Raw genomic sequence first — 8,666 nt, 5'->3', positions numbered from 1 at the left:
AGCCATTGACTCAGTGGTGACTATTCCAGCTGAAAACAGGAACCACAGGCTATAGATAGGGCGGTTCGTGATGCTGCATTCAACCAGTAGCAGGTGCCTGAGCCCCAGGAACCCAAATCTCATAACACACACAAGGACCTCTCCTTTCCTTGGCTCTCTCTTGAAAGTTTGGGTGATTGTTTATTGAGGTCCCCTTTTTGTGAGAGTCAGCAGTATTGGAGATGAGATTTCTTGCTTCTGCTGGAGGATACAAAGCCATCAGTGATCAGGTAATGATAGTGAGGATTGTGGGTGGAGGGATGGACAAATGGTGTGGCAGTGATGCCAAAGAGGGCTTGTTCTAGTGACAAAAGAGCTGATGGCTTAACAAAACTAACAAACTAACATTTATTTTGCTCAGGAATCTGCATTTGGACTGGGTTTAGTGTGGATATCTCCTCTCAGCTCCCCTTGATGGCAGAGGAGGCTTGAAGCCTGGAGCCTGCCCAGTGGTTGGTGCCAGATGTCTGTGGACATGTCCGTTCCCCTCTGTGAGGGTCTCTCATGTAGTCCCTGCATAGGATTGTTCAGTCTTCTTTGCAGCATGATGGTGGCTTCCGCAGAGTGAGCCTCTCTTCCAAATCAACCCTGGCAGACGTATTCTTTCTTTCCCCCCCTAGGCTTTGTAGCCATATGGTATCCTTTCTACCTTAGTCTATCCCGTGGGGCAATCAAAAGCCCTCACCCAGATTTAAAAAGGAAAGAGCATTGCAGTCATGTAATAGAGCCTGTGGATGGGAGATACATGGTGGGAGTCAAAGCAGTGCACAATCGGCCCCCCTGCTGAGGTACATGTAGAGTCAGTGAGAGGAGCTGAAACCACGGACCCCTATAAGCCTCGGCCACAGCCTTTGGAGAGGTTGGGGTCTGCTCTGTCCAAACCACGTGTATGAGAATGGAAGAGGGTTGACTGTCCCAACAGTTACTCTTTTGTGAAGTGGGAATGAATACAAGGAAGCCAAATAGTATTCTCCCAGCACTGTCCAGATCACTCTTTCATTTTGGATATCTTTATACCAAGCTAATAGATGCATTTAATTTGATTCCAATAAAAATATCATTTTTTTCTTCCAGTGTTTCACAAGTTCTAGACAATTTCTAAAATATATGTGGAAAATAAACATGTTAGAATAGCTCTGAAAATTTTGACAAAAGAAAAAAAGACAGTAAGGGAGAGGGTAAGCCTTATCAGATATTAAAAACATTATATAAAACTTCTTTCCTGGTTCATGAGTAGACAGAAGCCCTTTAAACAGAATAGAAAACCTAGAAACTTTCCCAAGTACATAAAGATATGTAATTTATGATAAGGTAGCATTTCAAATCATTGGGAAAAAGATAGACTTTCTAATAAATGACATTGGAACAACTAGAAAATATTTTTTCTTTGTTTTATTTTCCAATCAGAGTTGACAAAGTCACTTTTAAAAGATATTAAGTTGGAGTCATATTTCATATAAACCACCAGAATGAAATGCAAATAGGTAAGACACTTACATATCCTATATAATAAAGAGCTAATGTGCTAGTTAGACCGAACAGCAGAACAGCCATCCGGAGGACATCCTGGATGAAGCTGGGGCGGCATGGGCCAAGCCCCGCGCATGGATTTCACGCTTCGGCCTCTAGTACAAAATAAAACCATACATGCACTGCGGATAAACATGGATGAATTTCTCTATAAACTCAGAAGGGGGTAAAGCCTTTCTAGCAATGACTCTAAATACAAAAACTTTAAAAGAAGTGATTGATAAATACATTTTGATATGTAAAAAATAAGTTTTACAAGTCTCCACTTTCCTGACCACGGGAGCCTCCCTAATTTGAATTGGATTGTGCACAGGCAGGAGCTTTTGCTAATGAGAAGGACCATGTCCAATTGAACGGTGTTCAGAGGCAGATTCTAACTGCCATTAGCAAATACATTGTAGGATTGTCCTGCCATTTGATTCTGTACAATTGTTAATGGGTGAAAATGGGGTGCTCAATGGTGGAAGTGGGGGATGCCTTTCCCAACTGGGAGCTGGGGGTAGGGTTCTTATGATAGCTTTAGAAAAGGAATTTTCTAAGACTTCTACAGGAGAATGAGTGAATTTTATTTGCATGGAGTTATATCCCTCAGTTGCAAAATTCTCATTTCCTTTAAATTGGACCTGGAAAAGGTGCAGCTGGGGATTCAGCAGAGCTAGCAGCAAAGCCAGTGCCCAGAGGTTGCATTCCATGGTGGAGTAAGTCCTGCAGAGCATCAGGCTGGTTGTCATCCATTAGTTCACTGAGTGTGGGCCATGTGGGCCAATGCAGGGGAGCAGGCCCTCTGCCACAAGAGAGCCAGGAGCGCAAGAGGGTGAGAGAGGGAACTCTGCTTTTCCAGGAGCTTATGTAGCTCAGATTTGGTGCCATTGCAGGGACCACGTCTGTTCTGGCCAATGACCTGCTCCCAGGTGTGACTGACAAGTAATCATCTTTCCTATGGCTTTCAGACTTACTGAGCATGCTTCTATTCTTACTTTGTCCACTCCCTTCTCCCAGGATCTGTGGGGAACAGACCTGAAGAGTGTGAACCTGCAGATTCTGGCACAAATGTCATGCCTATATTATCAGGCCTTCCCTTTGCTTCTTTCCTGTCAATTAATTAACAACTGGGATAATTATAACAGTATCACAATGACATTCATGCCTGCTACGTTTAGTGTATTTTAAATTGTATTTTCCTATTACTGTCCACTTTCAATATTATTTTGTATTACTGTCAGGTGTAGAGCATAGTGATTAGAAAATCATACACTTTACAAATTGTTGCCCCCAGTATTTCCAGTACCCACCTGGCACCACGCAGAGTTATGACAATGTTATTGACTGTGTTCCCTGTGCTGTACTTTGCATCCCAGTCACTCTTTTCTGACTACCAGTTTGTACTTATTAATCTTTTCACTTTTATCTGCCTGGTCCCCCTATCCCCTTCCCCTCTGGCAACCATCAGTCTGTTCTTTTTATTTATGAGTCTGTTTCAATTTTGTTTGCTCATTAACTTGTTCTTTAGATTCTACATATAAGTGAAATCATATGGTATTGGTCTTTCTCAGTCTGACTTGTTTCCCTGAGTATAATACCCTCTAGGTCCATCCATGCTGTCACCAATTATATCTGCTACTTTTATGGCTCATGGAAATGAGGCTGCTGCCCTGCCTGCTCCCCACCTGCTGCCCTCTCCCCGAGGAGAAGAGGATGAGCCAGTGAAGAGTTTGGGGGCTGCACGTCTAGAAATGAAAGAAATAAAGTCATTTCCAAAGCCCACACGATGCTGTTCTAGAGACCCAAATGATATAATTCAAACAGAGCGTAATGAGCAATAAAAATAAAACACAAATACAGGACACTGGGCTGGATGTGAGGGTGGAGCTGGCTCTGCCCAGTGAGAGATGGGGCCAGGTGTTCTGCAGACACCCTGCCGCCCTGTCCTCCAGGGCCCTGCATGGGGCCAACACAGTCCTCGTCCCCCAGTCACCCTGTGCCAGACATAAGCTGGGTGGCAACTCAGTGACCAGGCCCTGCTGGAACCTGGGCACTCTGGGTGTCCTAGGTGGGAGGGATATGCAGAAGTGGGAGCTCAGACCAGTGTGGTCTGTGGGGCGCAGGGTTGGTGGACTCTGAGGATGCTCAGTGGTCAGCAGGGATGAGAAATAGGGGCATCCAGGAGACTGGAGGCCAAGCTAGGCCCTGAGCTCAGAGGAGGGCAGAAAAGGGCAGGGAGAGAAATTCAGCCCATGAGGGAATGAGGAGCTTCTCAGGACTTCCTTCCCTCCTCCACCCCTGTCTCTCCTCACCAGCCCCCAGACCCCAACCCTGCCACTCCCTGGTTGCTGGAGAACAATGTCCTGCTCAGGAGGGCCCTCCTCTCCCCTGTGTGGTGGGGCCTCCTGAGCTGCAGCCCAGGCTGTGCCTGCTCGGTGCCCAGCACCCAGGGTGCTAGTCCTTTCCTCTCAGCACATAACACAGAGGAAGAAGTAAGACCTTCACACTGAGCCCAGGACCTGAGATATTCATGTTTTCTCCTAATGGTGCTGGCCCTGCAGGTGCAGGTGTGGCCAAGAAGGACCTGGTAACAGCTTTGCGTGGGGTTCGGGAGCGGGGGAGGGGGAGGGAAAGAGGAGGAAGTAGAACAGAGAAAAACTACTGCAATTGGCCTTCTGAGCAGAGCTGGTGCCTGTGAATGAGGGTCAAAGAATAAACAAAATACCCAGCTCTTCCCATCAGCTAAGAGACATTTATTTGGTTTCTGGCTCCACCTCCCTCCCTGCAGTGCGGTCCTGGATTAGCTCCAGAGAAGATGATCTGGTTCCTGCAGTTGAAGGCTTTCCATGGTTTTCTTTATCCAGGGAAGGAAACTGGCGACTTTGGTGAAGACTTGTGGCGGTGTCCCATCATCGCTTCCATAGGAGACAATGCCCTGGATCCCATTTCTACACAGGAGAGGCCCCCCGGAATCCCCCTGTGGACAGAGAGAGGGAAGGACTGAGCCAGTTCTCCTGGCCCTGCCCTCCTTGCCATCCCAAGCCCCTCTCGGAGAAGGCTGCCTTGCATGGTGTTCACTTGGGAGATAAGCAGGCAGGCAGGTCCCCAGTGGTCCCCTCAGCCTAGACGTTGTCACTGCTTCACTTCATCCCCGGTGGTGGCTCCCTCTGCTCCCCCAGGTCCCTGATCCTCTGGCTATGAAGGTGCTGCAGGAATGTGGCTGCAGCCTACTGTGTAAGGACCCAAGAGCAGGCAGGTGGGGCTGACACCACTAACCAGCTCTGAGGAGCCACCCGGTATAACTTCTGCACACCCAGGGAATAGTGATCTCACTGCATTGCCCCAGCTTGGGCCACAGTGTTACACATCCCCCTCCCCAGGGCAGGGCTACAGACTAGGGATATCCACACCGTGTTTGGAGTGACCAGGGGCCTTGTAGGCCCTTGGAGACCCTATTCCTCCCTGCTCTGGCGGCTCCCCTTTTTTCTTTCTGGGGAGAAAGATTACAACCTAGAGGGTGAAGGAGTCCACCTCCCTGCCTGGGTCCCAGGTCCTACTTTCTACCCAAACACCCTTCCCCCCAGAACCAAGCCAGGCAGATGTTCAGTATCACCTGAAAGGAAGTCTTATTTTCTCTTGGGTTCCCCACACACAGTTGAATGTTCTCATTGTAACGGTTAAAGCGCCTTTTACACTTCAAATCCGCCTGCAGGGTCAGCTCTACCTCCTGCAGAGTGTCTGAGCCAGGGCCCCTCCGTGTGACCTCTCCCCAGCCCGCCACAGTGCAGTTATCTCCTGGCCTCGGCAGGTCCTTGCCCCTGGGCGGTGGGAGGGGCTTCACAGCATCAGTTTGCTCGATGTTTCTCTCCAGCTGGTGGGGAAGAGGCAAGGGAGCCCAGGTCAGCGAGTGGTCTCTGAGCCTGGACCCTGAGGGACATCTGAGTCACTAGGACTGGTCAGGTGGCCAGAATGGGAGGAAAGGATGGGACGGTTCACAGTGAGAGGAGATACAATGAGATCCCAAAACTGCAAGAGCAGCAGGTTTCCTCACCTGCAGTAACATGATGTCATAGGTGCCTTTCCTCTTATTAAATTTTGGGTGCGGGATGGCTCTTTTCACCAGGATATCCTGTTGGGTCTTCTCCTTCTCTTTGATGTTATGGGCCCCGAGGATGACACTGATTGACCTGCACAGAGAGCAGATTGGGTGAATGGTGGGGACATAGAGTCACAGGAGATTTAGCTCAGGAGCTGTGAAGGGCAGGTCATAGCTGGGGCAGGGCAGGGCTGCAGACTGGGGAAATCGAGCAACAGGGGAAAGGGGCTGAGTGACTCTACTTCTCAATGACACTGAGGTTAGGGAGCTGGGAGCTTTCTGGCCCTCAGGAAATGCCATGAATTGCTTTCATTTTCATTTTGACCCTAATGCATGTGTTCATGGTCCACCGCTGCTTTATTTGCCGAGTGTGGTCCTCCTCTTCCTGTGTTACTTGTTGTCACCTCTGACCCTCTGAGCCCAGAGATTACTTGTCCTATTTCCCAGCCTCTCATTGCTCCGTCATGATCCCTGATGGCTCCTCTGATGAGGTCTCATGGGCTTGAGTTATCGGGAGCCTGGGGAGCTGCCCTGGGCTGCAGCTCCCGGGATGGAGGACAGGGTCCCTGTAGGGGTCTCAGGAAGTGTAGCCTGGCTGCGGCCCCTTACCTTCCTTTGCAGTGAGCAGCTGTCAGAACATAGTTCTTTTGCACAAGGACACCACCACACATGTACTTCTTCTTATTTTTAATGCGAAGATAGGCCATGTAGGGGCGGGAGTGGGGCCTGGCTTCATGTCCCCCGATGATCTCCCCTGAAGGAAAAATGTGTTGCACTTGTGTGTTCCCACTGAGTCCACCAGGCAGGCACTGGCTTGATGACTCAGGCACATGGGCACTTGGGAGGCTGGACTGGCCTGGAGTTGTAAGGGGTGGGGAGGGCCCTCAACTTTCTCACCTGGAAAGGGAATAGCAAAGGGGTGGGTTTGTGACTTTGCCTGACACATAGTTGCAGGTGAGAATATAGGTCTTAGGGACAGAGAAGGCCTGGAAGCTCCTGAAAGTTCCTCTCCTGACTTCGCTTGGTGTTGGGTGAGCTTCTGAGGCCCCTGTGGCGCTGTGACATCCAGGGTAGTGCACTTTGCAGTGTCTAGGACTTAAGGGATCTACATGCTGACACATGAGGAGTTCCCGGTAAGTGTTTATTAACTGCCTTGAAGGGTTGGCCCCCCATGGGCCTCTGGAATTGGGTCGGTAATGCCAGTGCTGTGGGATTCTGGAAAGCAGAGAAGTTTGGGGCTGCCAACCTCACTGGCTCATCCTGTAAGGAGAGGACCTGCTAAAGGCCTGGGAAGAAAAGCAGAGCTGGAGAAAGGGACTGAGGGGCCTTGAGCTGGAGCAGAGGAAACAGCAGTCTTCTGGGGACAGTGACCCCACCAACTGTGGGGTCTGCTGAGCTCTGGCTTCTCTCCTAAGCAGACCCTGAGGACAGCACCTGTCTCATCACAGACATGGAAGCCAGGACTGCTCTGCCCTCTGCAGTTTCCCAGCCTCTGCCATGCACTTCTAGGAAGTTCCACTCTCCACTTGGCACAGGTAGGGCCTGGGGAGGGCATTGTGGCCCCCGGCTTTTCTTGAGAATAGGCTTCTGCCTGTCATTTCTGCTTGTAGCTCATCCAGCATCATGTGTGGGTCTGAGATGGGATGGGAGCTGGGGTTCAGAGCATTCCTGGTGGAGAGCTGGGTCAGGGATGTGCAGAAGGGCCAGGAGGTCTGTGCTAATGTGGGATAGGTTGGGCCTGTGAGGGTGGGGATGGTCACTCACCTGCCTCACCCAAGGGGAGTGGGAAAAAGGCCAGCAGGAGCACGAGCAGGGGTGGCTGCATCTTCCCAGGAAGGCTGCTCAGGTCGGAGCTACTGGTGTTTCTCTGTGCTCTGTTCGCACGCCCAGAAGAGGCAGGAAGTGTGGGTGGGCTCTGAGACCTGAGTCCCCCTCTGGTTTTGTAGTGCTTCATCCCAGAAGGCTTTCTATGAAGCATCTCCGCCCTCACACCTCCTGCCTGATGATGGTCTCTGTGTGGTTGTGTGAGAAGTATGCAGCGACCACATCAGTACCCACAGCTGATGACTCAGAGCAGACCTTAAGCAGACTCCAGCCCTGAGCAGGAACCCAAGGTTACAAGGTGGGGCCTATGGAATGTGGTATGGACCAGTGGAGGTACTGGAGCCCAGAAACCTGAGTCCCCAGTGAGAGAACCCCCAGTGCCTCATCTCCATGCTACTGAGTCCATCAGGGTAATTTCTTTTGCATGTGTCCGTTTAGGTCCTTTTCTGTCTTATGGACAAACGTAGTGGAGATGTGTCTCCTGTTTTTAGAGCAGTGATTTTCAACCTTTTACTTCTTCATGGCACATAAAGTACTAATATTCTGTGACACACTAAAAAATATATTTTTGTATATCTCACAAAAAATAGGTATACTTTTGATTGTTTTGCAAAAAGAAGAAAAGTAATTAACTACCCTTTTTGCTCCAAAGTGACTTAAAAAAAAATCAGGTGCCTATACTTCTATATAAGAACTTCTGGTACCAAGAATTAAACAATCAGACACAACTATATTATGCACCATGACCAATAAAATGCAATTCTATTATATGACCTATTTATTTATGGTCCCACAAAGGGCATTCACACCAGATGACTATTGTTGTGTTGGCTGTTGTCATTTTTTTAAATATAATTTTTATTGATTTCAAAAAGGAAAGAAGACAGAGAGAGAAATGAAACATTAATGATGAGAGAATCCTTGATTGGCTGCCTCCTGCATGCTCCACACTGGGGATCAAGCCCAATACCTATGTATGTGCCCAGACCGGGAATTGAACAGTGACCTCTGGGTTCATAGGTCTACGCTCAGTCACTGAGCTACAACAGCCAGGCTGTTGTAATTTTTAAATTTGATGATCTAAGGGAAAACATGTTAGTGCTCCTGACCAAATAGTCTGGTATTGCATGTTTTAAAAGTTCTTGTGGGACATTAGTTGAAAATTGCTGCTTTAGAGAGAGGTGGCCATCTGGTG

At 49.0% G+C, this 8,666-nt stretch overlaps 1 protein-coding gene across 2 annotated transcripts in view; it reads right to left on the bottom strand.

Moving 5' to 3' along the window:
* Window positions 1-4,288: 4,288 nt before the first annotated feature.
* The window catches only part of LOC118678492 (granzyme B(G,H)-like), a 71,456-nt gene continuing 67,078 nt past the window's right edge, over window positions 4,289-8,666 (bottom strand). The window contains exons 1-5 of one of the 2 annotated variants that reach the window (XM_036354271.1): window positions 7,412-7,650; window positions 6,257-6,401; window positions 5,603-5,738; window positions 5,165-5,422; window positions 4,289-4,528 (exon numbers count right to left, since the gene is read on the bottom strand). In XM_036354271.1, coding sequence (XP_036210164.1) covers window positions 4,352-4,528; window positions 5,165-5,422; window positions 5,603-5,738; window positions 6,257-6,401; window positions 7,412-7,625 — 930 coding nt within the window. In that variant the 5' untranslated portion in view covers window positions 7,626-7,650 and the 3' untranslated portion in view covers window positions 4,289-4,351. Of the gene's footprint in view, window positions 4,529-5,164; window positions 5,423-5,602; window positions 5,739-6,256; window positions 6,402-7,411; window positions 7,651-8,666 lie in introns of those variants that run through there. The other variant, XM_036354279.1, reaches the window with a different exon arrangement.

Source organism: Myotis myotis, unplaced genomic scaffold (assembly GCF_014108235.1).
Source record: "Myotis myotis isolate mMyoMyo1 unplaced genomic scaffold, mMyoMyo1.p scaffold_m19_p_1, whole genome shotgun sequence".
Taxonomy (NCBI): domain Eukaryota; kingdom Metazoa; phylum Chordata; class Mammalia; order Chiroptera; family Vespertilionidae; genus Myotis; species Myotis myotis.
This window is presented reverse-complemented; position numbering and strand designations above follow the sequence as displayed.